This window comes from Odontomachus brunneus, unplaced genomic scaffold, assembly GCF_010583005.1.
Source record: "Odontomachus brunneus isolate Ranch 3 - 2012 unplaced genomic scaffold, Obru_v1 Obru_scaffold_050, whole genome shotgun sequence".
NCBI classification, from domain to species: Eukaryota; Metazoa; Arthropoda; class Insecta; order Hymenoptera; family Formicidae; genus Odontomachus; species Odontomachus brunneus.
Genome location: NW_022639500.1, coordinates 12,235 through 27,506, shown reverse-complemented (window position 1 = coordinate 27,506; position 15,272 = coordinate 12,235). Strand labels below are relative to the sequence as shown.

The 15,272-nt window shown below is 45.1% G+C and overlaps 2 protein-coding genes across 2 annotated transcripts; both read right to left on the bottom strand.

Moving 5' to 3' along the window:
- Window positions 1-349: 349 nt before the first annotated feature.
- LOC116845251 lies at window positions 350-5,446 on the bottom strand. Its single transcript, XM_032817726.1, has 3 exons — window positions 5,163-5,446; window positions 3,554-3,817; window positions 350-3,160 (listed from the first exon to the last, which is right to left on the bottom strand). The coding sequence occupies exons 1-3, from the start codon at window positions 5,301-5,303 to the stop codon at window positions 2,750-2,752; spliced, it is 816 nt and encodes a 271-aa protein (XP_032673617.1). The 5' UTR covers window positions 5,304-5,446; the 3' UTR covers window positions 350-2,749.
- Window positions 5,447-7,696: 2,250 nt separating this feature from the next.
- Window positions 7,697-12,135, bottom strand: LOC116845199. Its single transcript, XM_032817603.1, has 4 exons — window positions 11,688-12,135; window positions 10,595-11,364; window positions 8,481-10,086; window positions 7,697-7,887 (listed from the first exon to the last, which is right to left on the bottom strand). The coding sequence occupies exons 1-4, from the start codon at window positions 12,133-12,135 to the stop codon at window positions 7,697-7,699; spliced, it is 3,015 nt and encodes a 1,004-aa protein (XP_032673494.1).
- Window positions 12,136-15,272: the final 3,137 nt, after the last annotated feature.

Sequence of the window (15,272 nt, the reverse complement as noted above, 5' to 3'; positions counted from 1 at the left end):
AAAAATAATGACCGAACACCTAATTAGTGGATAAGTAAGATACGAAGTTTTGTTTCTTCGTAATCTCGTTATTATCAATCTTTTTTTATTGGCGTTGGAAGTACATTAAAAATACATATGTATATTAAATATACATATTTATATATCTAGAAATTTATTATATTATGCATCACTACCCATGCTCCGATTTCCTGTGTTCACCGTCTTGGCTTCCCGATGCAGCATCCTGCTCTTGGATGCATTATCAGATTACTAACTCGTGACATTGACACTCGTGTAGATATGATTTGGTAGAAAAAAATATTAATTAATACCATGTACGTATTAATTAATACCATGTGACCCACATTCCTATTAAAAACATTTCAAGAGTCGACGAAATATTCTGCGCAAAACGTAGTAATATGAATGAGGGGTTCGCAGGGTAACAGGGTAATACGCGTTACGCGACGATTTCAAAACAGAGGGTAAAAATTTATTTCCAACAGTCAATTTAAATCACCGCACAGCGTCGTTCAGAACCGAACATCGAGTAATCAAAACAAACGTACTGGATTTTTAAGCGTCGCGTGCGCTGTTACAGATGTTATCATTGCGTCTTGAGTCGAAGAGCGGCACGCATGTACTGTGTCGGTGTATTATTTATCGTTTCCATTGATTGATTAAAATATTTCGTAGACTCTTGAATTATTTAATCGGACTCTCATCTCGTCGCGTTCATTAACATACAATTCTCCGATCAAATTGTACTTGCGCGAGTGTCAGTGCAAGTGCCACGACGGAGCAACCAAGATGCAGGTCCAGAAGCCAAGGTGGAGGGCACCGTGACGTGGACAGCGATACATCATAGATTTCGAGGTGTGTCATTTATTATACAGCGGGTATCCGTTTTTAACGAACCTATCGAGAATAAAGAAATGCTCGAGTCGAATTTAGCCGATATTTATAGTATATCATCATTTAGTATATAATTACAGCTTCATTGATCTTTCATTAATTGTCAGTTTGCATTTATTATATTATTTCACATTTACAAAATTAGTTATACAATTAATACATTGCCGATGCGAAATTAAAGATTCTGATAAAATATTTTGAGACAATCGTACGTAGATAATTCGCGGTGAAATAATAATTAACACTTGCAGCACGTATCGTTCCCGCGTTTTCACGTTACAGCCATATTCGCCAATTGCCAGGCTCGAATGCATATTTGCAAATTAATATACTAACATGAGGTAATGCCACGCTTCGCTCATTATTAATTACGTTATGATTTCTATAAAACGGAGGGATATTTTTATGGCAGACCAAATTATATGGTAGAGTACAGGCCGCTCTGCTGAGGCGCGCAGTTTTAAACTACGGGAGAGCGTAACACAAATAGTGGGAAGGAGAGTTTAAAGAAAAGCACGGGTCTTTGTTAAATAATTGGTTGATCGGAACCGTTCAATGGCCGAGGATCCTTAACTTTTCTGCACAAACGGTATACGTTTTTTGAGATTTTTCGCCCGAGTGGTGCAATTACTGTGAATGGCAATTGGCGAGTGGTTTGTATGCATCGAATGCATACAATTTTTTCGACATTTCCCTCGCGGAAAAAGATGCATCGAAGGAGTTTGCATAAAGTAGGTCCTGACCCTTTTAAGATTTAAGATTTAAGACCCTTTTTAGATGCTAAGGACACCTACAATTCATCTTTTGATCTCGTTCCTAGTTGAAAAATCACCGAATAACGTACATCATTGTACGAACACAGTACACGCTTTGCTTACTTCCAATTGCGTGTATATCTATTTGCCAATTAACGTAAAATTGAACATTACATCCAAGTGGAGAGGAGTATTTGATGAAGGACACGGGATTTTTTGAATAATAGTTGATTCGAACCGCTTGACAGCCGAGGGTTACCTCTTCCGGGGTTTGCACAATGTGTCTTTTTTGGAATTTTTCCGCCACCGTGCAGCACGAATGGCAGAGTTGCAAGTGTTGGTTTTGTGCATTCGATGCATTCGGGCGCTTAATTCTTCCGACTTTTTCTCCACAGAACGAAAGAACGGTTTTGATCGTATCGTGCGTCTCTGGATCTCGTCATTTTTTAGAAAATATCGGGAAATTTCATCGTCGAATCGCGGATGTTTCAAGCAGACCACAGTCTAAAGATTCAATTAAAGTAAAAATACCAATTTTCGTACACGTACGTCATACTGAATATTTCTGTTGTTTCAAACTTTATATAAATATACATATATTTTAAACTTGTAACAAAATGTATGCATATATTCAATATATGTGTATATATTTTATGTTGAAAATTTGAATACTCGTATTGGAAAACCAAAATATATTGAGAAAAAAAATATATTGAGATAATCGAATGTGTTAAATAATTCTTGAACGAGTATTTCATCGAGTTTTTTCATCATGATGACAGCAGAGAGTAATTTGCAGCATCAAGGTAAGAGTATCTCATAATATTGTGTTCTTCATTGAACCTTCAAGTTCAACAGAACTTGTAGGATTAATGTAGAACTAAAATTTTCGACTCAAGCTTTATTCGCGATTAGAGTCTGTCGGGAGAAACTGTATCTTCGCCACGTGAGAAAATTTACACGCGCATGTGAGTCCCGCGATGCGATGCGATACGATGAAACTCAGTTTCGAATTTTATTTGAAATTAAATTCTGATAAACCATTCTTCCTCGTCATCGTGAACAGACGAAATAAATACATTTAGGTTTTCATTTATTTATAGATTAATAAGTTTACTTTCCGCGGCGTGCGGGAGATTTCTCGATACGCGTGCCGCTTCGTCGACGAGATCCTTTAGTAACAGGTGACACGAATCAGCGATGTTCCGAAAGTACGGTGCAATAATCCGTTTCCTCATGCACTGTTTATACCACTCATACTCCTCATTCTCGAAGCCTCTTTGTCGAAGTAACTCCGCAAGACGGCTCGGCTGTCGCCGAGCTCCCGCGCTCAGTTTAATGAGCTTACTCCGAAGGCCCCCAACGTACGTCTGAGCGTCGATACTTCCCCTAAGGCCGAGAGCCAGCTCTCGTGGTAGGCCGTTCTCCGAACTCTCGTGATCATTTTCAACTTGGTCGAGTCGACTGCTCGCGTAAAATAGCCGACATTTGTCACCATCACGGAACACCTGGGTGAGAAGACAAAGTCTCGGAAGAAATGTAATCGCAGGAATTGGGCAAGCTCGTGTACACGCGCACCCCCGTAATATGAAGCTTTCGGCGAAACCAACTACTATATCAGGGAACGGAGGGTGGCACAAATGAAATAAAGCCGAACAAAATCTGTTCCGAGTAATAGTAGATAATAATTTCTCGTTGATACTCGTGTTGCAGCGGGTCTCTCGAAAACTTTGCTAGATTTTTCTCTCGATTGTTTTAGCTGATCCGAAAGAAATATGATCGCACATCAGCCGTAGCGAATGTTTATACGCGAAAGTACTTTAATAACTTTGGGTCACTTTTTACACGCTCAAATGAGATCGAGTTTTCAGGAGGATCAGATATTAAATTTGTTTACTAACGGATATCCAATAGCGTCCCATGGCTCTCTGTATATCGATCAGGACGCTTCGGTCCGCTTCTTTAATGCCGAAGAAAACGCGCACCCGTAATAACTTGGGCAACGGCTGCTCATTCTGCCTTGCTGAAACTTCGTTCCGCGTTCTTTTCGTAGAGAGAACTCGACGACCTCCTTTGCCAAAGGGGAACAGCCAGTTGTGCGGAAACGAATAAGTACTCCGCGGTAATTCAGTTCTATCATGATCCGTCCGTTTGCCGGATGTAACCTGCACATATTGTCATAAAACATTTGCCGACCTTCCGTTGCGTCGAGGTTGACACAGGCGTGTCCCGTCCGGCCGTACATTCCCATTTCTTAACTTCCTCTCCTCGTCATGTTTGGTATCGTTTAGCGAGCAAATAACAAGAAAATTCTCCGTGGAAGAGGGGAAAAATGAGAGGAAAGAAAATGTTTATTTCTCCACTGAATAATGCCGAACACAATGAACGGAGGAAGTTGAGGTACGTTCGCGTTTTTCATTGTAGGAAGAAGAATCGGACAAACTTGTTGAAATAAGTACCTCTCGATCTTGTCACGAAATTATAGTTACTTTTTTTCTGCTGAATCACGAGCGTCAAAAAAATCGTGACACTTAAGCCGCGCAATATAAAAATCTATTAAGAGATGTGAAATAACACCGTCTCTTTCTCTCTCCCTCTCTCTCTCTCTCTCTCTCTCTCTCTCTCTCTCTCTCTCACGTTATCGCGATTATCTAACCCAGTAGTGGCACGATATTTCCTTTGATCCTAACTCCGGTTCCACCGGCACAAATGTAATCAAGTGACGAAGTTCCGGTCGACGTGAAATTGGATACTGGATCATACTCGTCCCGTCGCCGAAGACGGCTGTCACCTCTTGTTCACGTCTAACCGATCGATGAAGGTACTCGCAGGCTGTCAGATCGCGATTCATCGCGAAAATTCTGTATTGACTTCTCGCTGGAAACTCGAGCTTCTCGCAATATCGTTGGTGTTTGCAGCGGAAGCTCGGCCCCGAGTTGGCGACTTCTGCTGCTTCCTCCTCCTCCTCCTCCTTTTCTTCTTCGCCCTGCTCGTCTTCTTCTTTGTTACTTCTTCTGTCTTCACCGCTTTCGAGAAGAACGTCGCCGTCGCGCTCACGGCTCGCGCGATGATAACGCGTAGCGCCATCGCTTTTAACCTCGAGTAGATTTCCAAGGATATCGATGGTCGTGAGAATCGTCCGCGGAGCCGCTTCGGCGGACTCGCCAAACTCGAAAGTCGACATCGATCTTCCGCCGCAAGTGGCGCATTCTTTCGAGAGAACCGCGTCGTCGTCGCGAATCTAACAATAGCGCGTAATTTTCTTAATGCAAGAAACAAGTACAACGACGGAACACCCCAGAGGGACGACAGAAGAACGCAACGGGAAAGTTTTCCGCCGCGGCAATCTCGTCGGCCTCTTCTCTTCCTCGTCGGACAATGAGCGTGGAATTGAAGGGGTCGATGAGAGCATGTGAAAATCACAGCGTTACTTTAGCGTTATCGCAGTTATCGCGGAAATTACATCTACGTTATCGAGCACGCGTCTCCGACGTGCGCGCCTTTGATTACCTTCAGATTAACTTCGCTCCCCATTGAAACTTCGTAATGACCTCTTCCCGATATGCTGACACGAAGATCGCCGGGCATCGATAAAGTACACGTAACTGCCGACTGGTCGTACGACACGGTGGCGTAGTCCTTATGTTCCATGCGGAAAGTCAACAAGATCGAGACAAAGCCGTCGGTCACGATCGATCCCCTCGTCGGTTTCCCTCGGTGGTCGACGAGCAATGTGGCTGGTGGTGGATCCTCACGATGCGGGAATTCAGCGGCTGTGGGTGACGCGACGTTCGCGATTCCGTTGTCGTGTTCCTTCGTCCTCGCGGATCCGAAATGCCGAATCTCGTCCTCCGACCATTCGCAAATCACCGGCTGCTCTTCGACTGTGTAGCCGGTGATGATACGCGTGCCGTCTGAAAGTGGAATTATGACACTAAAATGAAATTGACATATTTGCCACCGCGCTCAAACTGAAAATCTCATTCATTGTAAATCACACTATATTTTTGGAAACTGTACTCGGGCTAAGTTCGTCTTACATGTTTCCATGCTGAAAGCATTATTCTATCTTTTCAAGGAAGATAGAATGATGCTTTTAGCACAAAAGCTTACAAACTTAGCCGTAGCATGTTTGCATTTGTGCACACATTTGTGTAGTTATTATTATCTTGACAAATCAGATTCGATTCCAAGAACCAGAAATTCTTCAAACAAATTTTGTTTTCCATACATACCAGTCTCTAATGGCAGATCGATGTATTGCATATATATGACATTGATAACGAACGTATTAATGAGCTTTCGAAATTTCTTGCAGTAAAAGTTCATCTGAACGAATGAAAATTTAGTCAATGCGATAGTGAAAGAATACCGCTACTCAGAATCGTGAGAGTGAGCGTTTCACTCGAGCTTGAAGTAGATACTGACTTCGTACGAGTGGATGTTTCAATCGATTAAGACAAATTTGTTCCTGTGATAGTGGAACACGTCGGATTCGCTTTTCAATTCCGAGTGAAAATATTCACTCTACGATTCGTAGTGGAGGAGTCGCTCTCTCTTTCTCTCTCTTTCTCTCTATACGAGTGAAAAATCACTCGGATCCGAGTGACTCGGTTGTCACTCTGCTTTTCGAATGAAGCTTCGCTGCAAGAAATTCGCGAGAGGAGCGTATCGAACGTCACACTTACAGATAGATTGATTACACGCGCGACTTGCGCCGCACTAGAGTGAAATGCGATGAGAAGAAAGGAATGAACGACACTTTTATATACACAAGTTATCGCTTATTTATTTTTTACGCGAAACTTTGCGTCAACTTTGCGGAACTTTTCTCTTTGCAAAATCATGAAAAGAACGTTACGGCGAGATAACAGGATTTTACATTAAATGCTTTTAAGGAACTTTTTATTCTTTACAAGGAAAAAGAAACGATTTACTTTGTCTCTCTCTCTCTCTCTCTCTCTCTCTCTCTCTCTCTCTCTCTCTCTCTCTCTCTCTTTTCTCTTTCTCTCTGCCACGTCTCTAACAATTTAGTAGACCATATAAAGAATTTACGCATTCGCATAATTTGTTAGGAATCTTTTCTACTATTCTACGGAAGAAGTCGGGGATGTACCGGGAAAGGTGACGACCAGTTCTCCGTTCAAACGGAATAACATATCAGTGCCGTCGGCACGTCGCGTGAATATCTCGTTGACCTCGTAGTCGGACTCTGTCCTGACGAGCAATCGATCGTGTTCACTTACGAGCAAATCGTTCAGCACATCGTAGCACCGACCGTCGTAATTCACCACCGAGTACCGTAACACTTCACCGGCGCCAAATAACCCTGTTATTAATGAATCGTCTCCGTTGCTCTAAGACAAAGCGTTTAGACGTAAGTCGCGGGGGAATTAAACACCGCCTGCCGGACACGCGAGCCCCTTTCGCGGGATCCTCCGTGGAATTAACGAGATTTTGTCGCGACTTGCGCGCGCGATTGAAATGATAAATTAAGAGACGGATAATAATGAAGCTGGGCTTCAAAGGCTGAAGGGACTTATTGTCAGCGAAACTTCGTTTGTTGCCGGAGGGTCCTGACTAGAAATTTATCCCACGCTCCTCATTAGCTTGATTCCAATCAATTATCTGGTTTATATAAGATAACGTTATCGAGTTTTATAATGATCCTTGTTACTAATAAGATCCTGATTGCTGTTACCTGACTCGAGAACACCAGCTTATACAAACTAAGTGACTGATTGGAATCAACCACGATCAGGATCATGGGATAAATTCTTACACGGATAGAATTTTATAGAGAAACAGATCAACATTCTGCAGTAATTATCCTTTCATACTATACGCGTGTTATTTATATTTTAGGAATTGAAATGTGCTATTCAAAATTTTTCTATATTCCTAGCGAAATTTACGATGTTTCTTGACAAAATAGACCTTACTGACAATCTATTTCTACACATTATTAGAAACTAGTAAAAATTTTGAAAAGAATTTATATGAAAAAACTATAATATTCTCTTCGTGTGATGTCGGAGTACAAGTCACTCTGTCATATTCTGATCGAAACGAAACTTAACAGTCACGCGTTTTCCAGCTGGCATTTTCGTGCGATTTTGCGACAGCCGGACGTCCGCGTTCGATTCGTTGTTGCGCACAGGATCCATGACATATTCCTTCCTACCCTTCGACACCGTCAATTGTTCCGAATTGCTCTTTCTGGCCGCGAGCTCGGCTACAAAGGAATCGTCGCGATTTAACTCTCGAGGACTCTCGGCGCCGCGGCTGTCCCGCATTTTCGTATATACTTTTCGCAAACGTGCGCCGGACGACGACGGATTCGCGCGATCGCGGCTTGTCAAAGTCCGTGCACGTCACGATGACGCCGTTGGGACGGAGGATGACGACGGTATTGTCGGCCAGATGCTTTAGGACGACTCCGTTCCTCAGAAAGTTCCGACGGATTTCATGAGCTGCACCTGCGCGCGCGGGACATTTCGGGACGTACGATTGCCGAATGCAAAATGGATTTTTGCCACCGGCTCCGATAGTTGGTTCTATCAATAATCCCGAAGGCCACGAAGCACGAAAGTCGAAAGCCGTATTCCGCCATGGACGATCGTAGCTCATGTTCTCTGTGGCTGCGAAAACGGAGGGGAAGGGGAACAAATATTTAACAAACACGAAGATACGTTTATCTCTCTTCTCCTCTCTTTCTTTCCTTCTTTCTCCCTCGAAATTGCCTTCGCGGGACAATTGTCGGTCTGGTCGTCTTATCTGCTCACTGTATATCGTCGTCCGACAAACATTCGATCAATGTCCGATTACCCGTATCGATTATACCCGGCTCCCCGCTGCGGCGGAAACCCAGCACGATCCCCTGCCTCGTCGTCAAGTGAAATGCATTTGGCGATCGATGGCGATCAGCTCCTCCGGACAATCGCAAGGTGCAGTCTCGCAGGGCGACGGCGACGCGCAAATCGAAGTCACCGTAAAGCCAGTTGTCGACCTCGATCCGCACCGTGATGCCGTCGCTCAGGAAGAAGCTCTCGCCGCGATGAGTCACTTGAACGCGAACACACCCGAGATCATAACCGAGGAAGTCGCGGGGCTTGCCATCCCTCTCGTCCTCTTGCCCGGCACATCGGGGTGATAGAATTTTTTTCGCGATGGCCGTATCGGCATCATCTATCTCCCGGCCCGATTTTTTCCCCGTCATCGATGTTTTTCCGCTCGTAACTCTCACGTCCGCTCGCTCGTTTCCGCTCCCCGTCATCGGCGCCCCGTCACGCTTCTCTCCCGTCATTTCGTCGCCCTGGCGGACGTCCTCGGGCGATATGCTCGTTTCGGAAATTTTGTCGCGACCCGGACACCACTCCCTCAGATGGCGCGCTTTCAGCGAGTCCGGAAGTACGAAGCACTCGTCGTCGAATATGATCGCGTCGTCTTCCACCTCGGCGGGTTCCTTCATAAATCTTCCTGTCGGCTCCGATTGGCGCGTCTCCCGCATCTCGCGTCTCTTCATCCAATTCTCTTCCTCCCGCACGATGTATTTGCAGAAGTCGTGGAATCGGACGGGCGTACGTATACTCGACGAGCGGCGCGTCTTCTCGGACAGAACGTCGTCCGTCTCGTTGTTGTTGCTGAAGTAAAGAAGCGCCGAATCCGTCGGCTCGAAGTATCTAACCGCGAAGCGATCAAAACTTTGGAAACACTCGCGAGCGACCTGCGGAAAAACTCGCCCCGAGAGTAACTCCACGTCTTCGTATTCCTCGATGGTTGGTCTTTCGTAACTTCTCCGCTCCAAGACATTCTTGTACAAATATCCCGGCAACAGCGTCTCTCTGGTGTCGGTTAACGCGAATAAAAGCGACCACTCGGCGACCGCTGAACCGCCGTAATCGATCGCGGTGTCGGAACCGCGTAAGCTACACGTTACCATCGAGGGCGGCGTAAGATTCGGCGCGCTCCGTGATCTCCTCCTCCTCGTCGTCGTCGGTCGCGGCCCCGACGATTCGCCTCTCGTCCATCGTGTCTCTTCCTCGCGTTTATTTCCGGAAAAAATCAGCTTGTCGAACATCAGGAGGTGCAAGTAATGCGCCATCTCTTCGCGACTGACCGTCCGTTCTCGATCGAACATTTTAGCGATACTGTCCAAGTGACGAGAGTACATCTCGGCTTTCGATCTCTCCGGCGCCTCATGATCTCGCCAGACATTCGTTATCCGTGGATCTTGCAAAATGCGTAGGACCCCGTCGACCAGATCGATCGATTTTTTATGATCAATGTGCCGAACGATCGCGCTCAAAGTATCTCCGTGCAGTGTAAGCTCGATATCGGAAGATCGCGACGACCGATCGGTATGCTTTTCGCGAAGTTCATATTCGTGATCAAGCCGTTCGAGTTTATCCCGTACAGTGCGCGGAAACATTCGCTGCAAAAAGAAGTCTGTTGTAACGATACGTTAACACGTGTTTTAACACACCATTCTGGCAGTTTAAGTTAACACATTCCATACAGTACATATGTCTGGGATATGACTTGGAGACATGCTAGAGACGTCAAAAAGCGATAGGATACCTTCCCCTCTCTGGCATCTCTGAAGTGTCTTTTGAATATTTGTGCTGTATGGGAGGTACGTGTATTGGAAAAATGTTGTAAGCTCAAATATCGTCTTTTAATATTGAAAAGCTGATACTTGAGGTTATATTAAAAGACGATATATAAGATCAAAACAACACATACGTGTGTTGATTGAAACTGCCTGTATACTGGAAAAAATACCGGAAAATTTATTCGTGGGAAGTCACAGAAATAAACTTTATTCACTTTACTTTACACAAGAGACTTCATATCCCACGAATAGATTTTTTCTCGGTATTGCATATATAGATTTTTTCTAGGTATGAGCGAAGACGCGTTAACGTTTTGTCAGAACACACTTCACTTTGCGATACGCGACTCGTCGATGTATCTTCGCCGCGAAGCTCCGCGTTACGTTCGGCAGAGGAGTACTCGTCGGGAGATCCCGCGAGATTGGCTTCGACCTGCAAGAGCATCGCGCACAATATCAATGGCACGTCGATGCATTCGTTAGATATATCGCTCAGCGTGTCTTCGTAAATCCTAGTGTCTATCGATGGACTTCGTGTCTCGAGGATCCTCTTCTCTAACTTCATACTTCCCAGATAATTGGCGTGCTGTCTGTGAAGGTGATGCAAATGGCGCAGAGTGCGAGACATCTCGTCGTATGTGTCTCGCATGAAAGATCTCTTCTCGAAACCGCGGTAGCTCCTCGGCAATAGCGGTGGGCAGAAAGTGAGGACGGCTATGTTTGAATACGCGGGGTAGGTCGACGGGTCGGAGAAGCGTCGGTTCGTGATGGTCCAAAAGTCGAGCAGCTCGCCGGCACGATAATCTGCGGGCAAACTCGTTTTCTTCGCGAACGTCGGCCCGTCCGCTGCGCGGTACGCGGTCGCCGGCTCGCCCGGGAGTTTAATCTGCAATATACAGGTGAGAGGAACTCCGACGCTCAACAGTTCCACGGGCAAATCAGGATCGTGAAAGCCGCTAAGTACGACGTAGAGATCGGGCTCGTGAAAAGGAACGTCCTTCGCACTGCGTTGCCGCGTGCTCCCTTTGCCGTCCGACACATACCCAGCCCCGACACGCTGAGTTCCTCCAGGTCCTTCGATGGCGCTCTGCGAAGAAGCTGAGTAATGAAATTAGTGCCATTATATAGATTGCCTCAGAGTATCGCGGAAGGGAAGTCAATACCGGGAGAGCCGCTCGCGAAATCCCCGTGAAAAATATCCCTCCGAGCGCATTTGCGATGCGCGGTGGACGTGTCGGCCGATCCGACGAAATAAATAACGCGCTATATTTTTTGTCAGAAATTTCGCACGATTGCTACATATCGGTGAGGAGGATCCATTTCTCAAGAGAACAGAGGAGAAGAGCAAGAAGTATGTGAAAGGAAACGTCTAACGCGTGTCATTTACTTGAAGCGTCGATATTCCACGTCATTCGATTTACCCAAGATCTCAAAATCCCGCTCCACCCTTGTCCCCCGTCCGTGCTCGATTTTGGCGCGATAAATCAGGTACTTGACGACCCGTGCCATCAGCCAGGCGGACAGATCGCCGTTGTTTTCGCTTAGCAGCGCATTTGCGTAATGACAGATACGCTGTACGACGGGACATTTCTCGGGATCTTCTTCCGACAACGTTTTCACCGTGGCCGTCGCATTCCCGCGACTCAGGTAGCAAACGCGCGTCGTTCGTTTCTCACCCTCGGCAGTCTCGTTTAACAGAGAGACGTGGCGACTGTGCTCGACCGTCGTCTCCACCATCATCGTCGCTATACACCACCAGCGATCGTCGTTGATGGATGTCGCGTCCAACTCGACGCGCCAGGCGTCCTTGTTGGCGGTTTTCTGGCTTTTGTCGTTGTTGCCGTTGCGCTTTCGCGACTTGTTCCTCATGAATGTATCACTCGATATAACCAGTATTCGGGAGCGTTGGCGCGATTAACGTATCACGTCGGCGAATTATCGCGAATTATTAATTGCGCGATTTAACAGTCGCACGCAAACGTATTGGCAAACAAATGAGCATACAAATTAGCGATATCGTATTCGCAGTGCGTGTCGTGTGGGAAAAAAATATTATTACTACGCTTGATATTTAATAATTTGTAACTTGAATGGTTTAATAATTTATTGCACATGTGTAACTCGAGTGAAATTCACTCGGCCGGAACACGATTCCACGATGGAGATTTCATACGATGCGAAATTACGCGTGTACATACACATACGTAAAGACAGATGTTACACAGCGGCGACGCGTCGCCAAGTAAAAGTGTGTCGCGGAAAAGCTGATCGTTTCTCTCTTGTAGCCCGCGACGAAGAAGTGAGAGTAAATCGAGCATTTCGCACCGACACCGACGCGGGGGACGCCGGTAATGGAAAACGTATTACCGGAGTCGTAAGTTCCGTCAGTAGGGACACAAGCGTCCGACATTATAACGTGGATGTGCAGGCTGTACTTAACGGCGAAACTCCGCGGAAACTGTAATTTTCGTGCAAGGGGACGAAAAAGTAGTCGATGCGGCCGCTCGCGCCCTTTCCGCGTTCGCGCTCGCGTCGCGCCGCTCGTAAAATACGAGCGCGCTGGAAAAAAAAAAGAAAAAATAGAGTTAAACCAATGGGACGCCGAAATATATGTGCGCTACATCGCGCAAAGTTGCTCAGGTGTATATACCTTGTTAAAATGACGTGCGTAACGTGGCAATGATGATTACCGATAAATGCAATTTGGAACGTGTCGTCCGTGCGTACATTTTTTTAATCTCTCTTTCTCTCACTCTCTCTCTCGTGCGCGCGCGCTGCAAAATTTCGTTACAAAAATGTCCACTGTTTTTTGACATCGATACTTCGTTGCAACGTTAAACCGCACAAAGTGCTTATAACTAAGTACTTTATATAATTATCTCGGTATATATATTGCGAATTGAAAAATTCCATTACGATAACAATTTATTCCGCTGAAAGCGCCATGGTATTAAATGCGTATGTACAAAAAGCGCCATGTAACAGATTTAATTAAACGTGCTTGTCGCGGGATATTTGCGAGTTGCGCTCCTCTCTGCGAGAAGCTTAGCCTCCAACATTGCGAGCATTTTCATGAAAATGCGTTTTGGTAGACTTTTGGCAAAATAATAGCCAAACTCACAAAGATACTATAGGCTGAAATGCGCGGGTAATAACGTATGGACACGTCCCATCGTCAGCTAATTTTGTCGCGAGATTAAGGTCCACATTATTTTGGCCGCGCATAAAAATACGTGAAAATTACTGGCGGCGGGAAAAAGGAAGCTTAAAAATGTAGCCACGCGGATGCGGGCGAAATGGAGTGGCGACCGATGACCAAGAGAAAAATTCGCGGGATTAAGCGACGTTTAAAAATCCATCCTGTTTTGCCAGGTTATTCAACGTCGCGCAATTTTTATCCCTTTTCATCGTCTTACAAAAGCCGAGACATGAGAATATCTTGACTTGCATGTTAGCGTTTAAACCTGACTTGACGTTGCGTTACATTTACCGCTTTGTGATCCACGCGACCGCGCGCGATGCGCATACGGGCCAGAGAAATCGGCCTCTCAAGTTCGCAGAAGGAATCTTACCGCGGAATCCCATCGACTCGCCACCACATGCTCATCGGATTGATCGTCGCCCTGTTGAATCCTCAGGTTTACAGGAACGAGTCGTCGCGAAATGCACTGAGAAAGAGAAAAAAGTGGTACTTTTTTTTTACTACTCTCTTAAAGTGAATCGGTAAAAATATCTCTGTATCAATAAACTGTAACAGTGTTTTATCGATAATCAGTGAGTGTTCACTGATTTTCAGTGAAAACATTCCCGCTTTACAATCTGCTCGTGCATTTCACTTATTTTTGATCAGTGGAAGTAAAATTTCCAAATTTGTAGTATATAAATTCGTTATACTCTATACGAAATCCAACTTTCCACGTTTGTGATGAATCGTGGAATTAACCGCTTCCATGCAATTTACATGCGATAGCATTGTTTGCGTTTGCAAAATGCATCAGCAACAGTCGTTGCTATTAACTGATCCTTTCAGCAAAATTTTACTGATTTCAGTGTAATGTTTGTAACAGACTTATCAGTTATAAGTACAGAATTTCAGTGAAAAGAACACTGATTGTTCTTTAGAAACTATAATATCACATGGCAAGAGAACTATATCAGAAGAACCATTTTTATAGTAAATATTTGTACAGCATTAGCGATAATAACCTTATATGTATATTGTTACTACTACTTTTTTTTTAGAACAAGAGGAAGTATAGCTGACATCGAAAATAACAGTAATTTTTTATGCACGGGGAAAAAGATTGTTGCATAACGTGAAGTTTACGTTTATTGAACTAATCAACGCGTTTTGGTTGAAGGGTTCAAAACTTTTAGTTCCTAGTACCTGCGTCTGTTTCTCAGAACCATAAACTCAACTTACTTTGAGCAAAACGCTCAAAGGTCCGTTCATTACAACCAAACTTCATGTTAACATAAACTCTCCTTTCTCAGTTTGATACCGCGCGCACGCATTTATGCAGTACGAGACTTGACCTGACCATTTGACCTAACCTGACCCTATCTGACATTGCATTAGGTTACGTTACGTATCGTTTTGTGATCCGCGCGAAACATATACAGTCGGGGACGCCGGCACCGCGAGTTTGCAGAAGAGACATTCGCATCGCGGAGTCTCACCGACTGATCGCCACGTGTCCGTCGGGTTAATCGTTACCCCGTTGATCAGGTTTACAGGGGCGTTTCGTCGCGAAACAACAACATCGCACGGGACTTTAATTAAATTTGATAATGGAAAAGTTTATTGAGTCGCGGCTGTGAGACCGACGGCGTTTGCGGGCGGGGATGGAAAAGAGATACGGGGGTGGGCGCAGGTGAGGACACGCTAATTGGCCGACAGTTTTGCGTCCGGCTACCCGCGTAGTGTCATAACAAAAAACGCTACCATTCATCCCATTATTTCTCAAAACGGTGGCGCGCACGTGTGCGCGAGCGAGAGGTTTGAT

Coding starts and splice junctions, on each gene's coding strand:
- LOC116845251 (XM_032817726.1), bottom strand. CDS start 5,303: ATGGAACATAAGGACTACGCCACCGTGTCGTACGACCAGTCGGCAGTT. Junction 3,818..5,162: donor GGAGCGAAGTTAATCTGAAG/GTAATCAAAGGC, acceptor CAATATGTGCAG/GTTACATCCGGCAAACGGAC. Junction 3,161..3,553: donor TGGGACGCTATTGGATATCC/GTTAGTAAACAA, acceptor CTTCTCACCCAG/GTGTTCCGTGATGGTGACAA.
- LOC116845199 (XM_032817603.1), bottom strand. CDS start 12,135: ATGAGGAACAAGTCGCGAAAGCGCAACGGCAACAACGACAAAAGCCAG. Junction 11,365..11,687: donor GCGGGATTTTGAGATCTTGG/GTAAATCGAATG, acceptor TTCATTACTCAG/CTTCTTCGCAGAGCGCCATC. Junction 10,087..10,594: donor GTCGCGTATCGCAAAGTGAA/GTGTGTTCTGAC, acceptor TTCTTTTTGCAG/CGAATGTTTCCGCGCACTGT.